This window comes from Drosophila obscura, unplaced genomic scaffold (genome assembly GCF_018151105.1).
Source record: "Drosophila obscura isolate BZ-5 IFL unplaced genomic scaffold, ASM1815110v1 contig_13, whole genome shotgun sequence".
In the NCBI taxonomy this organism is placed as follows: domain Eukaryota; kingdom Metazoa; phylum Arthropoda; class Insecta; order Diptera; family Drosophilidae; genus Drosophila; species Drosophila obscura.
Window position 1 is genome coordinate 347,304 of NW_024542713.1, and position 25,615 is coordinate 372,918.

Sequence of the window (25,615 nt, forward strand, 5' to 3'; positions counted from 1 at the left end):
ATGCAAACATAAAATTTCATAAAAAATAACTATTATGTCAATACACAAGTATGCAGGTATATTTTTGCATATAGTGCTTAATTAAAAACCCTGTAGATAGAAGCAGAAGCAGTTATCTCAATACCATATGAAAAATATAGTATTGAGTATTTAATTTCATAGGTGGCCCATTAAAAATCAGAAGAACATTCTAAAATTGGATAAAAAAAAAACATTTTATCATTTGCGTGCATCACGCAACCTATGTATTTGGTCAAATTCATCAATGATAGATTACACAAAAAAAAAATAATAGCTTGGAAAACAAGATGAACATCGACATATAGTAATTGCCGAAGTCCGGAAGTATGCCATCCAAGTATATGGCATCGCTACTCGTTACAGGACGTATAGGCAACACTCCTGGGGCATGTTGCTAACGTACCTAGAATTTACCTACGAGGTAAAGATACTTATACGTAGGTTGATATTTGAATTTCTAGCCTAACCATGAAAAACCGAATTGTGGCGTCTCAAAATGGGTTTATTGTTTTGAACAATAGTCTCCTGGAATATCAAACCCTATTTTAAAACATTTTAGTCTATTTTTACAACACTTTTGGCACTCAGAAGATAGTATCTCTAAAACAGGCCTTTATCAACTTTTTTGCTTTAAAACATCCATACCGTCGATTTTTGATTTTAATTTTATACCTACATTATTCATCACCAGTATAGATGTTATACAGGGGTCCCACAGAAATCACTTCCGCTGGAAAGCACCTCAATTCCATTCCGCGGTGTCACATACCGATTTTTCAGCGGAATCAAAATCGCTCACAATTTATCCAGCGTTTTGATTAAATACACCCATAAACACACACCTAAAACGATTCGAATCCCATAAAGGTTGTTTAATTGGTGATTAACTCTCATCCAAATAATTTAACATTATACATGTTAAGTTAATAAAATAAGCATTTTAGTAAATCAATTAACGATTCCGTTCGGAATCGCACTGGCGTGCGATGTGGCCCACCTAGGGCGATTCGGACTTTCGAAGTTAGGACAGTAATGACACCGTTTTTAAGACAAATAAGACAAGATATTTAATATTAATTATACTGAAAGCATTCTGTTTTTCTATGATTAATCATTAAAAAAAATCTCATTGCAGTAAAACTTCCTTTACGTCATACGTGTGCATACTTTTTATGCAAATTGTGAAAACATTTGTAGTCATTTGTAGTTCTACCAGGGGCATCGCTACAAAATGCCAAAAAATAACTAACAAACCATTTCTACACATTATTGCCATTGCATTTATGTCAAAAACCCCTGTTCGGCTAAGTGCAGACCCATGGCAGCACAAATAGAAAAATAGCGATCATTATACAAAACAAACTGTTAATTGTTATGAACTAAATTAGCAGTAGTTTGAGAAGACAATCACAAACGATGCGACAATGCGCATCTGAGAAGCCTGCGCTGCAAGGTTTGTATTCTAATATTTTGCCTCCGTAGTTCTTCGATGCCTGAACAGTCTCGGTAAAAACATTTAAACTAAGTTTACCGTAAATTTCAGATGTCTGTTTTTTTTAACAACTGATTGCTGCCATGCACGTAGAGTTGCCAGACAACTGCTAGAGCTGCCGAGTAAATTGTTTTGTTTGACTCGCACGATATGGGATGTTTTTTTGCTCTGAAATTATAAAAGTACAGCTTTGAAAAATCAATTATTTTATATCATAAAAGAAAAAAAAGAAAAACCAATTGTTTTGATATGATAAAATCAATAAAACTAAAAATGAACCCGACTCGAATTGAATCTTGAAAGGTGTCAGCCACAGCCTTAGTTCGAATTAGGTTTGTGAAAATGCTAAGAAAAATTAAATAGCTCGGATTTCTGTGACACCGTGGAAATTTTTAAGTGGAAATCCTCTGCGCGGATTTCCATTTCACTCGCGATTTCTGTGGCACCCCTGATAGTATTAATGTTAATGTTAATAAAATCAATAAAACTGCAAAAATAACCGTATTCGAATTGAATCTTGAAAGGTGTTAACCCTAGCCTTAGTTCGATTTTGTGACAATGCTAAGAAAAATAAAATCGCTCACAATTCTGTGGCACGGCGGAAATTTTTAAGCGGAAATCCTCTGCGCGGTTTCCCATTTCACTAATGATTTCTGTGGCACCCCTGATAGACTCGGCTATTGATGCTGATAAAGAATATACATATATACTTTATGGGGTCGGAAAATGTTCCTTCTCTGCGTTACACCCACCCACTTTTACCACAAATCTAATATACCCTTTAACTCTTTTTGAGTACGGGTATAAAAATTCGGAATTAGGATGTCTTTGTTATTAGTTTATTGAAACTAGCCCCTGCCACTCGCTTTGCTCGAGCGCCAACCCCCGTTTCGCTCGCTTCGCCTGCTCACACACAACCCACACAAAAATTTTTCTGAGCACTGCTCCTTATTAACACATTATAATTTTGCATTGATGCTGAAATAGATGATAAAATACAAATTGCTGAGGCAACAAAAAATGAATATCATTGATGCCATTGATACTGTCATCCGTATAATGTTATTGGAAGAAGTAGTTATATATAGTACAGCAGTAACAGTCCGCCCGATATTTTATTATCTTTGCCTTTTCTTCTTTTTCTAACACACACACTCCGTCTTCTTTCTATGACTCCCACCCCTCCTCAAGAGAATACACGATACTACATTTTTTTTCTTTTTCGCTAACTTACAGACACACCCCTCATCTTGTTATTCTTCCTCTAACGCACACCACATCAGCCTTATAATTTATGTATGTATATATATATATATATATTAAAAGCTGTACCCGGCCACGTTTCACTGTGGCACATAGTGGTTGCATGGATGAAAAGGGAGTCGAATAACACTAGTCAACACTAAAATTAGGCTGTGGCCCAAAATTTAGATTCTTATAGATTTCGGGGTTTATAAATTTTTAACGAATTATGGTAGTTTTTTTTTAAAGAATTTTTTTTAATCTGGTTTTTATTTTGTTTTTTTTCAGAGGTGCTTAATATCTTCCAGGCGTTAAGCTGCAGACACAAAGTGTCTGGGTATGATTTATAGTTGCATTGGGAACCTTTTTTAGAACTGCAAAGTTATATGAAAAAAAAAGCATTAATTCCAGGCAAAATTATTTTTGAGTTGTTTTGGTCAAACGGCTCCAAATTGACCGTTTATCCATAGATTCTGATGAGCAATAGCTTAAACGACGCCCAATTAATGCGTCTATCTAAAACCAAAAATGTTTTGGCCAAGAATTTTTCGACTTTTCCCGAATTTTTAAAGTCAAAATTTCGAAAAATAATACCGAAAAAAATGATGAAATTTGAATTTGAAAGCTTAATATCTTCCAGGCGTTAAGCTGCAGATACAAAAGGTCTGGTCGGATTTATAGCTGCGTTTGTCAGCTTTTCAGAACTGCAATGTTCTATGCAACAAGATATAAGATAATGAAGTTATGTGAAAAATAGAAGCACTACCTCTGAAAAAACCCAAGAAAAAAAATACCAGATTTTAAAAATTCTTTTAAAAAAAATGACACCATAAAAAAAATAATAAAGTACTAGAAAAATTTTTAAATCCCAAAATCTATCAGAAAAAGTAATTTTGGTTCACAGCCTAAATCAAAAGTTAAATTTGGTCGAGTAGTGTAATACGTTCAACATAAGTTTGAATTTGCAATAATTGGAGGGTATAAAATACACAATATTCCATTCCCGTTTCCGGCATCTTCAGTTGATCGACTGCCATTCTGTCTTCTGCTACGAATATGGATGCTTCATGTTATCTCTCGTACAGATTCCCGTTCTTCCTCGTACATATTTGAAAACAATCTTCTTTTGCAGCATCTTTATTAATCTGTATACATATATTAATGATGATAATACTCACACAAAAAAATTTTCAAAACAGATAAACAATTTATTCTACATTTTCCGCACAATTCTCCGACTTTTTTCTCAAAATTTTACCATGGCCCATTCCACGTATCCACGCAGTATCGTAGAGAATAACCATATCTACCAGATTGCCGAATCTGGTTCAGATTGGATTATTATTATAGGTAGAATAAAGAAATTAATTTTCAGTTTCTAGCCCCAACCCCTCCAGCGTGCAGCGCTACTGATTCTCACACTCTGCCTCGTGTGCCCTCTGGCCTAGGTTTAAGAAAAGAGTTGTAGATGTAGATGACACATACGTACGTACATATATACTATTAAAGTACAGTCGCCACAGAAGGAACACAAATCATTCCCTCTCGTTTCATATAGATTTGGGACTTTAAAAATGTTTAATGCAATTTTTATATGTTATTTGTGTTATTTGTTAGAAGTAGTGCTTCTTTTAACACATATCTTAAGTATCTTACATATGGCTGCAATTTACTTTGCCATAACCATAAATTAGACCAGAACACTCAGTAGCTTCAGTACTGTCTAAGAAATATAAAGCTTTCAATACAAAATTTATCATTTTTATTGCGAAATAAAAATATATCTTGTGTTTTTATATTTTGTTTATATAGGTTCATTATAGCCATATGACATTAGACTTAGACAATTTTGCTGCGTAAAGAGGGATAACACTAGGGACGTCGATAAATTAGTGCTGGTAAACGTCGCGCAGAAGTAAAACATATTTTTTAATATTTATTTTTTTATAATTTTGCACTACAACAAATGCTGCACAAAGCATTTTCCGTCTGTTTAAATCTGAAATGCTTGTCATTTTCTGAGTTGTTTACTTTTTCTGTGTCTTTTTCTTCCTCTTTTTAAGCATTATGTTGGTATTATACAACACACATAGCCACCAAGCCAGCAAAATTGTATCCGCAGAGTAAAATGTTCGATAAATTCATACACACAAATACACACATACATTTGCAATGATCAGCTTGCTTTCGCTTCCATACATGCCGAACGGCCCAGCTCCCGACCCGAATGGCCTGGCACCCGACCCGAATGTCTCAGCCTTACAGAGCCGAAGGCCCTGGGAGCTGGGACAGAAAACTCAGCTGCGACACGTTCGTTGTATGAACTGGCACATCTATATACTGTATGGTTAGTGATATTACCAAGGCATCGTCTATAGGTAAACGGCTGAGCTTAAATTGTTTGTCCAGCCCTCGATAAAAAAAAAACCCTTCGGAACGTTGCTGGCCCCACGGACAAAATGGGATCAAAGCAAACGAAAAGGACTTGTAATTTTGGGTTTTCCTTTGCCATTAAATGGCAATTACATATTTATAGCTACAATAGACAAATCTTCTACCACGTAGTCCATCTACTGTCAAAAGCTTCTCGAAATTAAACAAAAACAACTTTTTATCCAAATAACAACATTTATCTACACCGAAAATATAGCCAATATTGCTCAACAACAACATCTACATACTACAGCTCCATCTTCTTAGCCGAAATAATTGCCATCCACAACGCAGCATTACTAACCCTCAGCACATTACAGCTAATTATCATTTGTACTGACTACCTATCATCGATAATGCAGTATCAAATCCTGCCAACAATTCGTACTACCCAGCTGCCATCAGACAAATAATAAAATAAAAAATAAAAAAAAATTAATATTGATCCCCTTCCGACACAGAAGGATGTGCTTGGGCAAGCGCTTAGTAATATTTTGTATGTAATGATGAGTTTTAGAGTTAAGCTTATAACCCAGTAGCCAGATAAGGATTAATCCATTGGCGGAATAAATAAATAAATAAAAAAATAAAATGCATTTTCACTACCACTCACATTTTAAAATAATCTGAATGTTACTTATATCCTGAAACACATAAAAATACTTCAAAGTCGAACAAATATCACTTCTTAACCACACCAATAGGTACTAATATAAGTCAAACAGCACAAACGCCAACGCAATATACAACTATGGTCGAGTTCAATCAGAGATGTAATCCCCCGCTACATATTCACAAAGACTATCCGCCTACGATTAGGACACGCTAGTATAACTCATAATAACCTTTTTAACCGCCCCTTCGAAACACCTATGCGCCAACCATAACGCCCATCCACATTCTGGTAGGATTCTAATCTACAATCACTAGGAACATCTCTTTTTACCACTATGGATCCTCTGAAATCCCTTTTTTTATCTCAACTCTCACAATATAAAATTGATAATCCAATACCTGAATATCAGTAATACCCTTTACACCATCTGAAATTGCCCGTAAACAAGATTAAAAATGCATTGAATTCCGTCGGTCACTATGGTCAAAAGGTTTTTTACATTCACATTGCGTTTTACTTATCAGCAAAAAGTCATACTTTTCATTTCATGGCGCTCTGGAATCCACTTTTGTGAATTTTTTTACTCCCTGCATTGTTAAGCGCAAATTTTACTGCTGTTAGACCCCCGCGGTAGTGGCAGCTCATACAAAAAGGTCCCTGTTCTGTTTAACACAGATTTGTCGATAGCCAAATCGGGCTGCCACAGCTGTTTGGAGCAATTCCTATTTTTTGTTGCCTTGACCAATTTTTTTTGGCTGAAAAAAAAAGTATTTAGAAAAAGAACACAAGCTCAATTGGCCAGGTAATGGTGTCAAATTCATGTCAATGCATCAATAATTTATCAATTTTTATCTTTTTGTAATTAAGATTTTTTTAGTTGTATAAAAAGCCGTTTACTTTTCATTTCGGTGAGGAATTTTTTGCCGTTTTAAAACGGAAAAGTCTTGCGTTTTACGAGTGCCGGAGCGCCTGACTTTTGGTTTTGAAAAGTAAATCACTTTTTTTTTTGTGAAAGTGAAAACCGGAGCCTTCCTGTAGTTTACTTTAGTTTGCAAACAGTAGACAGAGGGTTACTTTTTCAATTATTGAAAACTTTATTGTACAGATATTTTATGTTCCGTACCAAACAAACTTTGAGCTCAGACTTTCTTCAGGTGTTCTTGTGTTACCGGTTAGCCGGGTTGACGAGAGGATATGTATCCGAGAACTGCCAGTGAGACTGGAGCTCCAATGATCTGGTCAACATCTCAGCTTAATTTGGGCCTCCATCTCTAACCGGACCTCTGGTGACGGGAATTCGTTGACTTTTGCATTCTTCAGCTTTCTGAAACTTGGGAAATGTGAAGTAATGCTTTCCTTGAATATTTTTAGAGTATTAGATAGCTCCTAATTAAGACAAAAATATATACATATAGGACAAAAAGTTCCAAAACTGTGTATCCTTTGCGCAATATTATAAACTGCCAGGATCCACCAAGGAACCAAACCATTTTAACTACGAACTAAGATCAAAAATTGAAGTTGGAGTCAAATATAAATGTTGCCAAATTTCAGCCATCTCAGTTGATCGTCTCCCATGGTGGACACTTTTCTCTTTGGCTGATATTGTACAACAAAATAATAGGCTCTGCATTCTAAGCGCATCCCGGGGAAACGGTGGGAATTTTTGAAAGATATGAAACACGGATTCACTTTGTCACCATCCATGGAATAACAGTTGGATAAGCATAATATTACAAAGATTTGTGCGGAAAAACAGTTGGATGAGCATAATATTACATAATATTATATTTAAACCAACCTTGAATTTGGATGGGGAAAAATTGGTCAGGGCAAAATCAAATAGTGGATTCATCCGAAAAGCGATTTGGGTATCGATAAATCTCTGTTAAACATAACAGAGGCCTTTTTGTATGAGCTGCCACTACCGCGTGGGTATAGCAGAAGTAAAATTTTCGCTTACAGGAGGAAATAAACCTTACTTTTGAGAATTTCAAAGCGCCTTGAAATGAAAAGTATGACTTTTGGCTAAAAACGTACAACGAAAAAGTAAGTGAAAGCCGGAACCTTCCTGAATGAGTAACAAATTAATGAATTCGACGAGGCTTAATTATGTACACTGACAAGCTAAATTGTAACTCTAATTCAGTACTCTCACTTCAACGGTCTGTATCTTGTGTTCTGTTTTATGCATGCTAAAGATCTGAGATTTGAAATTATTTGATACGCCGGAAGAAATATGTCAAACCAAAATGTAAAAAAATCAAATGTTACAGTTTTGCACTGCGTCTATATTTTAAGCAAAAAATTTCATGATTAATTTTTTAATAATGTGTCCACAGCCCTTTTAATTCTTTTAGTTCTCCAATGCGATTCTATGCACAAAAAATAAAGAAATTTGATATATGTACTTGTTTTTCGACTTTTCCAGAGTTTTCAATGTAAAAAATACCGCAAAAAAATCAGAATATATGCATTTGAAATCTTAATATTTCCCAAACGGGTATCTGAAATCACAAAGTGATTTTGGTTAAACTTATAGCCACATTTCTTAGCTTTTCAGAATGGCAAAGTTCATTACAACCAAATGTAAGATACTTAAGGTATGTATGAGAAAAAAACAAAGCGTCACCTGTGAAAAAAGATTTAATAACTGCTTACAAAAAATTCTGTTATAGAAAATAAACGTAATTCTTTAATAGGCTGTTTACATTTGGGATTGCTTCTTTGCGTCATGCCGTCGACGCAAAAAGTAGGTGGGAGAATAGGTGGCAAAAAGTTGCATCGGTCTCTGATTCATGTACGTCTATTCGATTGCTTTTGCGATTAACAGCACAATTTTGCACTTTTCTGCCTATTAGCGCAACTATCACCACTAATAACAAAAACTTGTAGATAAAAATTACATTTTGGCGCTAAAAATTAATGGTTGTGCAAAAAGGTGAAAATATACATAAAATCATTAAATAAAATACTTGAAACTCTGATTGTTCTATTCCGATATCGATAGCAGACGCGTTAATGTGTTAATAGTCTATACAAAAAATGTTAAAGCCCCAAGTCTATCAGAAAAAGTCAGTTTGGTTCCCTAAGGGAAAAAAGTTCGATTTTGTCGAGTAGTGTCGTCAATCAAACTATTCCCCACTTTAACAGACAACTTCAACCTGACGCTTGTTGTTTTTCGACAATTATAATACCCAGTAATAAAAACACATAACATTTTCATTTTCTTCAAGTTTTGTTTAATTCACTGTGTGTTATTGTGAGAAAGTGTGAAAAAGCTATAATAAGGTGATTTCTAAGATATTGAAGTTTTTGTTATTGATATGATAAGTGAGCAGTAATGAGTTGAACTAAGTTTGGTTCTTCCTTATCTATATTCAGTCATTCTCCGGTTATTACAAATCGCAAAAAGCTTGCTTCTATAATCTTGAAGATAGCCTTATGTATTTGGAAGTACAAATTTAATCAATGTGGTTCCGCTAGTTCAGCTAAACCGCGCACTGTGCGTTGCCACTATCTTTAGTTGATTGTCTCGTGTTTAGTCGGTTCCTCTCTCTTACGCTCTTCCTAAGTAACATTCAAATATTCTCGATCTTTCTCTGTTGCTTGTGCGAATTTATTTTTCTAGAAACTAATACTGACGTCCCAATCATCGTTATACTTAAATATGTTGACCGATTTTTTTGAGTTTTCAACTGGCCTTAAAGTACAAAAGACAACCGCACTCACCACTACTTTCTGGAAAATCCATGGATTATTTTATCGCTGTAAAGTTGAGTTGAGTCCCTTTACGGGATTAACATTTTCTTGGTTCGAACGCATTTAATGTGGTTCTGCGACAGATATTTCGTTTTAACGCTAGGCTAGAAACTGAATTTATATGCTTTCAAAACGCCCCACAGTGGGTGAAATGACCATCTACCAAGAAATGCTTATCTCCTAAAGTGCTTAATGTAACACAAATCGGTTTTAACATTAATACTATCAGGGGTGCCACAGAAATCGCGAGTGAAATGGGAATCCGCGCAGAGGATTAAAAATTTCCACGGTGTCACAGAATTCCGAGCTATTTAATTTTTCTTAGCATTTTCACAAACCTAATTCGAACTAAGGCTGTGGCTGACACCTTTCAAGATTCAATTCGAATCGAGTTCATTTTGCAGTTTTATTGATTTTATCATATCAAAACAATTGGTTTTTCTTTTTTTTCTTTTATGATATAAAATAATTGATTTTTCAAAGCTGTACTTTTATAATTTCAGTGCAAAAAAACATCCCATATCGTGCGAGTCAAACAAAACAATCTACACGTCAACTCTAGCAGTTGTCTGGCAACTCTACGTGCATGGCAGCAATCAGCTGTTAAAAAAAAAAACAGACATCTGAAGATAATAAAAATACTTTTGACGAGACTGTTGACCATCGAAGATCTGCGGAGGCAACATATTATATTAGAAACCTTGCAGTGCAGGCTTCTCAGATGCGCATCGGACTCGTTTCATGTTGTTTTCTGAAACTACTGCTAATTTCGTTCATCACATTGAACAGTTTTTGGTATAATGATCGCTATGCTTCTCTTTGTGCTGCCATGGGTCTGCACTTAGCCGAACAGGGGTTTTTGACATAAATGCAATGGCAATAATGTGTAGAAATTGGTTTGTTAGTTCTTTTTCGGCATTTTGTAGCGATGCCCCTGGTAGAACTACAAATGACTACAAATGTTTTCACAATTTGCATAAAAAGTATGCACACGTATGACGTAAAGGAAGTTTTACTGCAATGAGATTTTTTTAATGATTAATCATAGAAAAACAGAATGCTTTCAGTATAATTAATATTAAATATCTTGTCTTATTTGTCTTAAAAACGGTGTCATTACTGTCCTAACTTCGAAAGTCCGAATCGCCCTAGGTGGCCACATCGCACGCCAATGGATTGAGCGCGGAATCGTTAATTGATTTACTAAAATGCTTATTTTATTAACTTAACATGTATAATGTTAAATTATTTGGATGAGGGTTAATTACCAATTGAACAACCTTTATGGGAAAGTTAGATTCGAATCGTTTTAAGTGTGTTTTTTTTGGGTGTATTTAATCAAATTGCTGGATATATAATGCTCGATTTTGAATCCGCTTAAAAATCTGTGTGTGGCACCGCGGAATGTAATAGAGGTGAAATTTAGAGGATGTGATTTCTCTGGCACCCCTGTATGTAGAAAAATAATTAAAACATTCTTTAAGAACAAATTTAAATTAATATTTTAAAATTAAAAAAATGTTTTGGTATAGTGGTTAGAAAAAGCCAGAGACAATAATATACCAGGTGACAAAAAGCAAACAAATTATTAATTACACACTAAAAAAATTGTGTTTTTTTTTGTGCTAGATTGTTAATTTAATCCACTTTGCGCCACAAAAACTAAAAAATATCCATTCTCGCACTACTCTTCTTACCTTACACTCATTATCGGCTTGAATGATTCTCATTTACAGTAATAATTACAACAATCCTACAAATATGGTGTTTTTAATTATGTACTCCTTTTTTAAATATACCCCTTTAAAGCAATTTACTCAAAGAGAGGGCATATTTTTAGTCTTTCGAGATGTTTGTCTTTAATTTAATTGATTTTCTATTTAGCCCACTAGATATTTTGTATACTAGCGTAAAATATATAAAACTTAGCAGCCTTGCGAATATATTAGTTTACACTATGAGCTCTGAGATGGAGTTTTACAATTAGGAAAGTGCCAAGAATATAGTCTCCCCATCCACTACGAATGTCTGGCCCCGAATATTTTAGTCCGTTTCAAAACAGTCTTAAAATTACTAGAAGAATACTAAACGGATAGATGGGCACCTAAAGTAAGCTTTTGATTCAGATCGAAAACAGTACAAATGTTACTTTATTTCAGGGCTGCCCAGGCCCATTGCTTCGCGAGCTCTTTTGTTTTTGTAATAGCTCATAGCATAGGAAACAAATTCTTGTATCCATACACAGCTTTTGCTGTATACACAGTATACCAAAAGCCCAACACTTGCAAACAACTTTGTGTGTATGCGATGCGTCCAAGCAAAAACCGGTTTTTTCTCTTCTCTGATTGGTGCTAACCCGACTATTGTTATTATTTTGTTGATATATTTTCTTCAAGTTTGCACTGTTCCCTTATTGGCATTTGTGTTTTTGATTGTGAGTATTGGTCAGTGCTCCGCCGTAAGCTGATTTTGGGCAAAATATATATTAAATTATATGCACAAAAATTCTTTCTTAGGTTCGTTACACATATCTGATCAAGATTATAATACTACAATACAATACCATAATTCAAAGATATAAAAACTACACCAATTCTGACAATTAATATCTTGAAAACTGAGTGAAAGCTTTCCACATATGTATACGGACGAACATAATGCCTCGTCTTTTTTTTATATAGCAGGTATAAATAAACATATACGCAACGGATAAGAAATGGTTTGGATTACAAAGAATACATTGGTTACATCGGCAATCATTTTGAAACACATTATTTTTCCTCTTAAATAACACTACTCGACACGACATTTCCGCTCTGGCCCAAAATGTCTTTTTCTGATAGATTTTGGGATTTAAAATTGTTTAACGAATTATGTTTAACGATTTTTTGTTTACCATAAAATAAAAATAATTCTTTAAAACTGTTTAAATCCCAAAATGTATCAGAAAAAGTCATTTTGGGCCACAGCGGGAAAAAATCTTAAATTTTGTCGAGTAGTGTAATTTGTATGATTACTCTGGTGAACTTGCCTGATACAAATTCATTTTTTCAAAATTCCAAGTACCATATTCTCATAATCATGTATTATATACATACATTTAAATATTTATATATACATAAATATTTATACATATAAATCGTTTAACGATGGATTCATTTTCTGACGGTGTACAAAATGAAATTTTTCGAATAGCAAATATTTTGTGAAACTGAAATCTGCCATCATTTTTTTTTCTTTAATTAACAATGACAACTGGGACTTATTCTTAGTAAAAGGAAACTGTTGGAAGTCTTGAATCCCATTCTCACTAAACTCTGTCTGGGCGTTACCCCACGAGGAGAATCATATGACCGTGATATTCTGGCACGGTCGTCATCTAAATTATCTGGAATTTCTATTTTGATTACCGTTGCTTATGGATTTTACTCACTTGACTTTTCAAGAAAAAGTTCAGTTTTCTTTTTGAGTCCACAGTGCTGTTAACATTTCTTATTAAATAAGAAAAATTCCACAACGGAATTCTAAAACAAAATTTGATTTGGCTGCCCTTCTCATAACATTTAACAAGGGCAGGATTCTCGATACAGGGGTAGCAAGGAGTTCAGAAATATATAACATTTCACAAACACAATAATATTAAATACAAAAAAGTAAAAGCATTGTAAAAACGTGCGCGATAAACTATTCATTCACGGAGTACAGGCAAAATATAGCCATTACCAAGGTAAATAGCAAAATAAAAATATTAAGAATTTATATCGAAAAAGTACCACATTTTTAAGTCATTCAACGGAAACTGCATACAAATTCAATGGTCAGCATTCAACGCATTCACCTTTAATTTAAAAAAGATATTGCCAAAAAATATATGTATGCACATATTTAGTCGACATTTCTCAGATAGACTTATATGTATCTCAGTTTCACTTTCACGTCATTCACTGGTAATTTACTGTTTAATTTACTGTTCAGTTTAAAAATGTTCTTCTGTTTCTAAGACATTTAGTATGGAATCTGTATTCATAATTCGGTGTTCATATAATTCGTATTTATGATATATTAATTTTTGTACAATGTTTTAAATCTTTTTGACAAAGTCTGGTCTAGAGGAGCTTGGGACTCGATTAGATTAGATCGTGATTAGAGCTGGCATCATGTAAAAAGACTTCTATTTTGAAATTACCATGCTCAAGCTACCTGTTTTTAAATGAGACATCAATAAGATCCAACAACAAAAGTAAATTTAAACTGCATATTTAAAAATAACTTGCATGCATTTTCTCGAGAAAAGCAATAGAACTAAAAGATACAAATAATATTTGATGCCATTTATTTAAGACCATATTTAAGATCACTTCCGCCACTTGCCGAGGAGCTATAGTCTGAGACGCAACATCCGCTGTCTCAAAGATAGAATTTCTCATGCAGACAGACATAAAGACATAAAGAATGATTCAGAATTTTAATGTACAATTGTACTTTGGAATGTAAGTTCATGCAGGGCCATTTAATAGTAATTTGAAATGAATTAATTAGATTGCATGCCATGAAACTAGGCATGCGAATCGCTTTGCTTAACTTGTATAACAAGGATACTCATACATACATATGGTACGTGCATTTGTAAATGCATATGTATATGTTCTATGTAGACATACACAATTTTTGGTATAGTTCACGCAAGTTCAAATTAAAGCTGTGCCAAAAAATATTTTATTATTTATATACTCAATTTTAAATTGAGTGGATTTATTAACGAAAACGAATGTGATTCTTATGATATCATTCCCAATTTACATAATTACGTTTGCATACATAAATATTTAAATTTAAAGAAGTTATTAGCTTTAGAAAAAACATATGAAATAAAACTTTATAAAGGTCTAAAATTAAATAAAGTTAGATTAGCACCTTAAAACCATCATAGGTCCAACTTCCTAATTTTAAGATGCACGTTTGCACGTCATACGGAAAATATTCAACATCGATTGAACAAGACGATTTATAGACGGCAGGTGGTTGCCAAATCACCAGTCCATTACTATAGACTATTGCTTTTGTCATAAGTGTGACTTCATAATGACCATCAGCACTGAAAAATATATATTTTTAGCACAACTCCTGTTACCATGAGAAAATACGCCAATAACACTACTCGACAAAACCGAACTTTTTTTTTCCTCAAGGATCCAAACCGACTTTTTCTGATAGATATGGGGCTTTAAAATTTTTTAAAGAATTATGGTTTTTTTTCTATGGCAGAACTTTTTTTTGAAGAATTTTTGAAGTCTGGTATTTTTTTTTAAGCTTTTTTCAGAGGTAGCGATAGTTTTTTCACATAACTTTAATATCTTACGTCTGGTTGTACAGAACTTTGCTATTTTGAAAAGGTAATTAAAACAGCTAGAAGTTGAGCCCAAATACTTTGTGATTTCAGCTTACCGTCTGGGAAATATAAAGCATTGAAATGCAAAAATGATGATTTTTGTGGGGTATTTTTAACGAAATTTTGACTTTAAAAACTAGGAAAAGTCGAAAAAAAATTATATCTTGTGCTCTATTTTTTTGTGTATAGGTGCGTTAATTGGCGTCGTTTAGTATCGCTCATTAAGATCTATGGAGACACTTTGGAGCTAAAATTCGTTAACCAAACCTAAAATATGGAAAAAATGAACAAAAAATACCTTTTTGAAGGCGGCGGGCCCAACTGCCAATTGGGAACAAAGTAAACGAGCAAGGGTTGTACATTTGGTACCTGATCGCGTTCCTTCCTCGCCTTCAAAAAGGTATTTTTTGTTCATTTTTTCCATATTTTAGGTTTGGTTAACGAATTTTAGCTCCAAAGTGTCTCCATAGATCTTAATGAGCGATACCTTAAACGACGCCAAATTAACGCACCTATACACAAAAAAATAGATACACAAGATATAATTTTTTTTCGACTTTTCCTAGTTTTTAAAGTCAAAATTTCGTAAAAAATACCCACAAAAATCATCATTTTTGCATTTCAATGCTTTATATTTCCCAGATGGAAGCTGAAATCACAAAGTGTTTGGCATCAACTTCTAGCTGCGTCAATTATCTTTTCAAAATAGCAAAGTTCTTTACAACCAGACGTAAGATACTAGAGTTATGTGAAAAAAACAAGCGTTACCTCTGAAAAAAGCTTTAAAAAAAATACCAGTTTTCAAAAATTCTTTAAAAAAAAGTTCTGCCATAGAAAAAAAAAAATATCATCAAACCATTTCTAAGCCCCAAATCTTTAAGAAAAAGTTCGTTTTGTTCCTTGAGGAAAAATCGTGTTGACTAGTGTAATTTGTATTGCAAACTAATATAGAAATATAACCATTATATTCCATAGACTTATACATAAATATGTATACAAATATATATAGATATATGTATGTATCTATCTATATATGTACAAATGTATGTTTTTAATTATTACATCAATTCATACAGACTAATAATATATATGTATACATATAGTACATATATTCATACGGAGGAATACAGATACATATTAATACTTTTTGAAAAATATTTAAATTATGTTTTTAAATGCTTTAGTTTTTAGTTTTAGTGTCAATAATTCGTGAAAGTTTCCCATTTTTTACAAAACGCTCAAATTTGTATGCATACATACATGTGCGTGTTCATAGATAGTATGCATGTGTATTATAGATTATCGCTTATGGTCCATAACAAGAAAATGTGTCAAGAATTAGAACGTTAAAACTTAATGCTGCCCAGTTTCATCGTTACCCTTATGTTAATCCGATCAGTCACAACATTTCAGGTGAACTTTCAAAGTTCTATATCGATCGGGTCGGTAGCTAATTGAGATCTGCGTAGCTCCATTCAAAACAAAATTCCAATGGAATCCATTCGAATAAAAATTGAGTTGAGTGAGTGCGACACACACAATGAGTTTTATAAATTTTTAAATTGAGTTTATACGAATGCCAATGTGTATGTGTGCCTCACACTTCGTGCATATAACGAAATGAAAGAAATCGCAGAGACAGAGAACTTCGAACCACTCGAATTTTTGCACGTGCACTCTATGCATTCTACAAAATATTTTGTATTCCAGCGAGTAGCTCAGCTTCTGAGAGAACATTTTCAGATGCCAGAAATTACGGAAAAGCGTTGCCTTATAGCCACCAATCCAGAACATATAAATAAAATTGTTTCTCAATTCAAACATAGATTAAATATAAGCATCAAAGCATCAAACAAAAATAATTTTCTCTTCTTTATTTTCTTTATTATTTTCTTTACGAACAGTAAAACACGACCAAAAATATCTTTGGTTATTTTGCTGCTCATAAGTACACAAATTTACGGAAAAGATGCGAAAAAAATATGGTGCATTCGAACGAATTCGGAAACACTCTCACTCATTTAATTCGTGGCTTTTCGTTTCAACGTTATGTGTATGAGTTGTACGCTAGCGTACTTTCTCACTCAAACTCTATTGGCATAGCATTCGAATTCACTCAATTAATTTTGAGCAGGTTTTTTTAATTTTTGCGCACAATTGTCGGGTCGAATCAGTACATATATCATATAGCTTAAACATAAGCGAAATAAGTTTCGAGATTAAAGTAATGCATATCCTGTTTAAAATATATGGTCGTTTTACTTGTAGTTTACAAAAACTTCGTCATACCGAAGTTAGCGGCCTTAGTTGTTTTTTAAATGGTACAACATGCATGCCATTTATCTAAAGACCTACAAAATATTTAAAAAACATTTGAAACATTGTTGTGTATTCATTGTGTATGTATTCTAGGCTGGGCCAAAATTTGATCAAAAATTGTTTTTTATTTTTTTTAAGCAGACATTCTTTATTCTGTTCTTTGTTAGACAATAAAATTATACAATTTCTTTTTCAAATTTTTAGTGTAATAATTGCCGGTTGCTACCACGAAATAAAGATACACATTTTTGGTTAAAGCATAGTATCCAGCACCGCGGAATCTAAAAATTCCTGTCAAACTTCATATAAAAAAAATTGTGCCAGGAATTTTTCTTTTACGTTTTATTGGCGTGTGGATACACACCGGAATGACCGGAATCCACAGATTTATATCTGTTTGGTTACGCAGCCAAATAGTGGCCAAATGCATAGATTATAGCCAGTGGTGCAGCAGTAGAGTAAATCCTTATTATTGTTCGTTGTTTGCACTGACCACTGTACTAAATTGTCATTTACCTACAAACTCATGCACGCATTCATGCTCCCTCACGGCCCTCACGAACAATCATCGCCTTTTTAATAATATCGCAATACAACGCTACTGAAGAAGCTCAGTAGCTCAACAATATCTATAGTTGCTTATCGGGACCGTGTGTGGACTGGAGAACAGCTGATACCCAGCTCAGGAGAGATGCAAATTATTTTTTTTGTGGTGCAACAATATATGCCGCCACTGACACAATCACTTGATCGTCAGAGTTCATTTTTTTTCCTTTTTTAATTTCAGTTGAATTTCACAATTGGCTCTGTTTACAAAACACAGCTGATTAATCAACCCGGTTTTAGCTCTGCTAAACCTCTTCCATACCCTCATGGAATAACTAGTAAATTCCTGGCAGAAATTTTCCGCGGTGCTGGAGACAGGCCTTAAACATTAAAAAAAAAAATTGAATTCGTCGGTTTTTTCACATAATATTGAAACTTAGAAACTAGTTCATATTGATAACACAAGGGAACAAGGGTTTTGTTGATTAAGAACTGAATGTTGTTTTTAAGGTAATCGGGGACGCTGAATCCAACCCTGTAATTGTTTTTCTTATCAGATCGAGTTTTCGAGATATACCGTTATATCCAAAATTAAGGCACTTCCCGTACATATAGTGGACTAACTTGAAAACGGTTAACCGTATTCAGCTATCCAAATCCAAAACTTGCCAAAAATACTGTCTTTGGGCCGTGCCTACATTGGTTTTGAATTTTCCCAACAGATTCAGTGATATCATTGCAGTTAAACAAAAAAAAAATTAACGGAAAAAAAATATTTTCTTGTTTAAAAATTAATCCAAAAAAAAAATAACCAAAAAATCACATTTTAGGTCTAAAAACATTTAGTTAAACATATTCCAATCGGTAGTCCAAAAAGTCCAAAAAGAAAGTTATAAGTACATTACATTATAATGTACTTGTAACTAATCAAAAAATTTTCTTTTATAAGATTTTCTTAAATTAGAATTATTTTGTTTAGAGATTAAATGTATATAGAAAGCTACTTTAATATGATTTTTCATAAAGCTAATAAAAGCACAATTGCATCCCAGCTATAAAACATGACAAAAATACAAATTTTTAATTTGTTTTTCTTTTCTTATTTATTTAAACAACTATTACTGAGCCATGTTTCCTAGAACTTTGTTAAAGTTGGAGAAAAAATGGAGATCATATTTGAAATCAGTGACCTCAAATTACTAAGAAACTTCAATCAGTTTTCAATCAACATACAACAAGTTAAATTTTGTTCCCTTGTGTAATAAGGTATTTTAATTTTTTTTTTAGTTACTGTTAAAAATTGGTGATTGGTGAAAATAAGGAAGTTCAGCTGAGATTGATATATTTAGTTAATTTGTTCGCGAAAAACTTGTGCAGCTTTTTTACTGCCAATATATGATTAATGACGATATTAATAGTATCAATATATATGCAATAGATTTCAACACATTATCCAATTCATTCAGCAAAACAAATTTTTATATTTTTTTTTATTTCAAAAATATTGTAAAATTCGTTAGCAACCTCTAAAAAAAATTTTTAAATAAAAATAAAAATTTTAATATTACTATCAAGCTCAAGATAACAAAATTAAGGGTGTCCCGTTTAAAAAACATTTTTTTGGCTCAACCTAATCTATGCCTACAACATATACATACATAGTATAAAACATCGATACGTATTACCTCTTTTTAAAATAAGCCAAGTCAAGTAAATACTTCGACAAAGATTCCGCTAGCAGAATTGTGAATTTTTCTTCACGCGATGTCCTTTTTTTATGTTTAAAAACTTATCAGAACGGAGGTGGCCTGCATTTTTTTTTTAAGATTAACTTTTTTTTATTTTTTTGGAGGACGATACAGGTGCGCTAACATTAAAAACATTGGACACAGGAAATTTTAAACATGACACAGCGTGCCACTGTGAAGTTTAAGTTAAATATAAAAAGGCTGCGCTGAATTTTTTTGAATTTGTTTCTAATTATACACGTACTTAAGAGTTATGGGGTATATTGTATTTGTGCTAAAAGTGGATGTGTGTAACGCAGATAAGGAAACGTTTCCGACCCCATAAAGTATATATATTCTTGATCAGCATCAATAGCCGAGTCGATAAAGCCATGTCTGTCTGTCCGTCTGTCTGTCTGTCCGTCTCGATGAGAGCCTAGATCTCAGAGACTATAAAAGCTAGAGCAACCAAATTTTTTATCCAGACTGCTGTGATATCACACTGCAACAAGTGCCCCCTTCCGACCCCACAAAGAACGAAAATATGTGGAAGGCACAATTTTAAAGATACGATAAAACTGAAAAAGCAGTATTGTAGAAAATGACCATATCTACCAGATTGCCGAATCTGAATCAGATCGGATCATAATTATAGCCAGAATAAGGAAATTATTTTTTTTTGGTTCTACCGCCCCCTCCTGCCAGAGACCCGCTACCCGAGCAACCCTTAGCGGAGAAGATGTAGAATCTAAATGTTACATGTATAATCTACATGTTAGATGTATAATTTACATTGCAGATGTACATATATGTAGATACCAGATGTAGCAAAAAAATTTAAAATGTACAATTTTTTTTTTTTTAATTCTAAAATTTTAAAAACTCATATGCTCAAAAATTTATATGCTGACTGAGTACGGGTATAAGTAGAGTCGCGTCCCGAGAAGCGACTCACACGTTCCTTCTCGTTTTACATTGTTAAGTGGCTTTTAAAGAATCCTTATAAGGTAAAAGTATTTTTTCTAACTCTATCTTAAACTTAAGTCTTCTTTCGATGAGCGGATCAGAATTTACAAAGCCCTAAAACCATTCTGTAATACCAAAATTATAAGCTCGATTCGTTTCCAAACGATATTTTTAGTTTACTTTTTTTCGGAGAATCGGTCAAACAATTTTAGCTTAGTTGTTTATCCATGGTTAGGATAGGTTTATAGGGCTGCTCGACTGAAGTCGAGGTCACTCGGAGGCAAGTCTGCCCATTGTGATGCCCACACTCGTCACGGGATATTGTCCGGTGCCTAGGGAGGTTTCGCGAACCATCCCGAGGCCTCTATAAAGAGCACCAGTTTCTCTAGAGGCATGTTTGCCAGGCTGTCCAGATCTTCGTAGAAGGCGCCACCGAGTATTCGGTGACGTCTCCCCATGAGTGCAGGACAGTTGCAGAGAAGGTGCTGGATGCTCTCTATTTCCTCCTCGTCCCCGCAGCTGCGGCAGAAGTCATGGTGGGGCAGTCTGTACCTTGTGGCCATGCGGCCGATGACACAGTGCCCCGTTATAACTCCCGTCAGTGTTCGCACCCGACTCTTCCTGAAGCTTAGGAGAGTCTTGGTGCGTTTAAGGTCGTAGTGGGGCCAGAGCGAGCGAGAGATCTCACAGTTTGGTGTGGTGTTCCACCTCCTGTCCGATCTCGTTCTGGCTCGGCCCATCATCTGCGAGATGATGTCTCGTAGTGGTCTCCTTATGTCGCTGACTGCGTCCGCCATTGGCTTGGCCGATCCATTTCTGGCACACTCGTCCGCACTCTCGTTGCCCGCTATGTCGGTGTGACCCGGAACCCACGTGAGTGTGATTGAGTGCGCGCTGATCTGGTTTAGTGCGTCCACCGTATCACGTACGAGTCTGCTTGTGGTCTTGCAGGATACCAGGGCTTTGATGGCAGCTTGACTGTCAACGCAGATTGCTATGTTCCTCGGAGGTATCTCCAAGGTGTATACCAACTTTGCCGCTTGCCATACTGCATATATCTCCGCCTGGAATACACTGCACCAGTCTGGTAGTCTTAGGGATATGTTGGTTGCTAGTTCTTCGGAGAAGATTCCAGCTCCTGTCCCTTCGGCCGTCTTTGACCCGTCGGTGAAAATGGAGAGCTCGTTCTGCCCCAGGACAGTGTTACTCTTCCATTTCTCCCTATCCGGTATGTGTCCTTTAAAGTTTCTTTTCCATGAGAACTCTGAGACACAGTAGTCACTCCACCTGGCCGTTCCACTATCTTCCATACGGAGTATAGTGGCGTGGCCATAAGGCGATGGCTTGAAGAACTGCGCGGCTAATAGCCTAGCGGCACTTGTCTCAGCCTTGCACTTAAGATGAAGGTCTATCGGTTCCAGGCCTAACATGGTGTCCAGAGCTGCCTGTGGGGTGGATTTCAGAGATCCGGTGACCCCAAGGCATGCTGTCCTTTGGACTTTACGGAGGTTCTCCAGGTGGGATTTGGTGTTAACCGCTTCCCACCATACCATGCCTCCGTATGTCAGGATGGGTCTTATTACCGCTGTATACATCCATTGGATGATGTGCGGCTGTAAGCCCCATGTTCGTCCAAAAGTCTTCCTACAGGTGTAGAAAGCTGCCATTGCCTTTTTCTTCCTTTCCTCCGTGTTTCTCTTCCAGGAGAGTTTGGAGTCAAGGATGACACCAAGATACTTGGCTTCGCTCGATAGCTCGAGTGTCGTTCCACCGATTGCTGGTAGTTTGAAACTCGGTATCTTATATCTTCGTGAGAACAGCACCAGTTCTGTTTTTTGAGGATTGACCCCCAAACCGTTCTGGTGTGCCCAGCTGGCGGTAGTGCCCAGTGCAGATTCCAGAAGGTCACTGATTGTGGGCAGAAATTTACCCGTTACCAGTATTACTAAATCGTCTGCATAGGCCGTAACCTTATATCCGCTCCTCCCCAGCTGAAGAAGGAGGTCGTTGAGGACCAGGTTCCACAGTAGAGGGGATATAACTCCCCCTTGCGGAGTACCTCGTGTGACCGTCTTTCTTGACGAGGAGGAGCCTAGATTGGCGCTTATCGTTCTGCTTCTGAGAACGCTGTCTAGCCATCCGGTTACCGTCGGGTGTGTGCCAATCTTGGCCAGTGCGGCCGTTATTGACTCGATCCTGACGTTGTTGAAGGCCCCTTCTATATCTAGAAAGGCCGCCAAGGCATATTCCTTATAGCTTAGACTCTTTTCGATATGCCCAACAACTTCGTGTAGTGCGGTCTCAACTGATCTACCTTTGAGGTAGGCGTGCTGAGCTCCACTGAACACTTGTTTGTCTAGCTTGGTTCTTATATATAGATCCATCAGTCGCTCCATCGTTTTAAGCAAAAATGACGACAGACTGATGGGTCTGTAGTCCTTTGGGGAGATGTGGTTTATCTTCCCGGCCTTGGGGATGAAGACCACTCTCACCTCCCTCCACCCATGGGGGACGTACCCAGTTAGGAGGCATCCTTCGAATATTTTCTTCAGCCATGGTAGTAGGTGCAGGCAAGTTGCTTGCAGCATGGCTGGTCGGATATCATCCGGTCCCGGTGACTTGTAGGGACTGAATGATTTAATGGCCCAGATAATCTTGTCTGGTGCCATTATATTTCGTATGAGATCCTCGATTTCCTCTCCTGGATGATCCTCAGTGTCGTTGGTGGCGTTGGATTCGTCACCGGTGACATCTGAGCAACCCGGGAAGTGAGTACTCATGAGGAGCTCCAGGGATTCTTGGCTGCTCTCTGCGAAGGTACCGTCCTGGCTGCGGAGCAGGCCTGGTGTGGTGGGTGCCTTCGACAGTACGCGTCGAAGCCTTGAGGCCTCAGTGGTACCATCTATGGCATCGCAGAAGGCTGCCCATGATTCCCTTTTCGCCCTCCTACAGGTGTTTTTGTAGGTATTGAAGCTGCGGCGATACTCGTCCCAACTTTCCTGTGTGTTTGTCACTTTTGCTTTATTGAAGAGTTTCCTCGATTCCTTTCTGACTTCGCTCAACTCCCGTGTCCACCACGGGTTGTGATTGGACTTTGGGGGTCGGCTGATCGGGCAGGATTTGAGAAACGCCATCTGTAGAGCATTAGTGACGGTCTGCGTAGCTTTCTCTAGTGCTTCCGTTTGAATTATGTCCCCTAAATCCATATCCATAGATTTGTATAAACGTTATATATAAAAATAATAAAAATGCTGAAGAAAACTTTTTTTTTAACTTTTCCTGAGTTTTTAAATTCAATGTTTTGGGAAATCCTGCGCAATTTTTAATTTGAAAGTTAATTGTTCCCAGACAGTAAGCCAAAGCTAAAGGGTTCAGATTCAGGTAAAAAAAAAAAACCATAAAAAACGTAATTCATTAACAAATTTTTGGGTGAAATGAGTGAAACATTGACAAGAAAGTAAAACATAACGGAGAAAATAGCTAGCCACTGGTAAAATCTCGCTAAATGTTCGTAGGCGGGCTCAAAAAAGAGCACTGAGAGGACAAAAACCAAGCGTCGACAAAAGTCTCGCAAAAAATACGCAAACAGGCTTAAATGAGTAAAACTTTTGACAAGAATGTAAAACATAACGGAGAATATAGCTAGCTACCGGTAAAGTCCCGATATTTATTGTACCAAAACCAAGCATTGACTAAAGTCTCGCAAAATTATCGCAAACGGAATTATAAAAGAGTGAAAACTGGACAAGTCTTAAAACTATACAGTGTTCTTGGGTAGCAGTAGGATAGGTTTATAATTCCCAACTGCTTCTATCTGTGAGGACATGGAAACCCCGATGCCGAGCAGAGGCGTAGAGGTTAACCGTGATCACGAAGGCATGTTCCTCCGGAGTGAGACTAGGTCATTGCACGTCGGCTGAGTTGACCTTTGCGATTATTCCTAATGTGAATAAATTGCTTGTGTAAATTTTGCGTCCCTACTACTAAATAATAAATATTCGAACGAAATAAAATACGAGCCAAAAATATTATTTTTAATTTACTATTAATATTACTAGTGGGCTACTTTTAATATAAATTTCGGCTCTTTAATGATAATAAAATCGTATCGTAAAAGATAGCATAAAGGCTCGCAAAAGATATTATAAAAGGTCCTCCAAGGATACCTTCTGCGAGCTACCGAAAACGAAACTTTCTCTGCCATAAACTGAGCGACTAGTAATTAATTTTCGTATCATTTTTGGATCTGAATCCGATAGTTTTACCCGTTTAAGTTTCGCGTAACTCACGTTTGCGATAACGTTTACGAAGTTTTGGACTAGTCCAAAACTGATGTATACATCAGCTTCATTTCTTCGTCCACATTGTCAAGCGCTCAAATTCCAGCAAGAGTCGTCAGATGGCATGTGTTGCGCATCAGGAAAAAGTACAACTACCTGAAAAAATCAATTCATGCTTCAAAATGACATCGTTCGGAGCAAAAAATATAGTTTACAATACTGCGGCAAATGGTCAACAATTCAGTTCAACATTTAACAGAAAACGTGTACCAAAAATGGGCTCATTACTGTCAATGCCAAACGAAGTACATACGTTTTTACAAATATATACATACATATATAATATATAATCAGAACAGTGAAGCGGCTCACACCAAGGCAGAGCTGAAGGCTTCCGCCAGAATGAGCAGCTTGGAGAGGTGGCAGACAAGGTGAGACAGCTCACATAAAGGGCGCTGGACGCACACCCTCATCCCACGCATAGCGTGCTGGGTTGAGCGGAAGCACGGGCAGGTAGATTTTTACCTCACCCAGGCTCTAAGTGGGCATGGCTGCTGACTGGTGCCTAGAGTGCGGCACTGGCATAGTAGAGGGCGCACAGCATGTCTTCTTCGAGTGCCATAGGTTCAGCTACGAGCGGCAGGAGCTGAAAGCCGTCGCAGGGTCCAGGTTAAGCGTGGAAACACTGCTGCCGCTGTTGCAGAGCAGAGCAGAGAGTATGGGAAGCTGCCGCGGTGTTCGCCTAGAGGTCCCTAGAGAGAAGGCGGAAGGAGCAGACGGAGTAGGTATCCTTGGGCTTGCGAAGCATTGCTTTGCGGCAGT

At 36.1% G+C, this 25,615-nt stretch overlaps 1 protein-coding gene and 1 pseudogene across 9 annotated transcripts in view; one reads left to right on the forward strand and one right to left on the reverse strand.

Annotated features, from left to right (window-relative positions):
• The window catches only part of LOC111078115 (acetylcholine receptor subunit alpha-like), a 268,805-nt gene that overhangs the window by 116,598 nt on the left and 126,592 nt on the right, over nt 1-25,615 (reverse strand). Inside the window, exon 5 of one of the 9 annotated variants that reach the window (XM_041595518.1) lies at nt 14,481-14,661. The exons of 7 other annotated variants lie outside the window; for them this stretch is intronic. In XM_041595518.1, the coding sequence (XP_041451452.1) occupies nt 14,481-14,661 (181 nt within the window). Of the gene's footprint in view, nt 1-697; nt 722-14,480; nt 14,662-25,615 lie in introns of those variants that run through there. One more of the 9 variants, XM_041595532.1, reaches the window with a different exon arrangement.
• Nucleotides 24,359-24,489, forward strand: LOC121405037 (annotated as a pseudogene).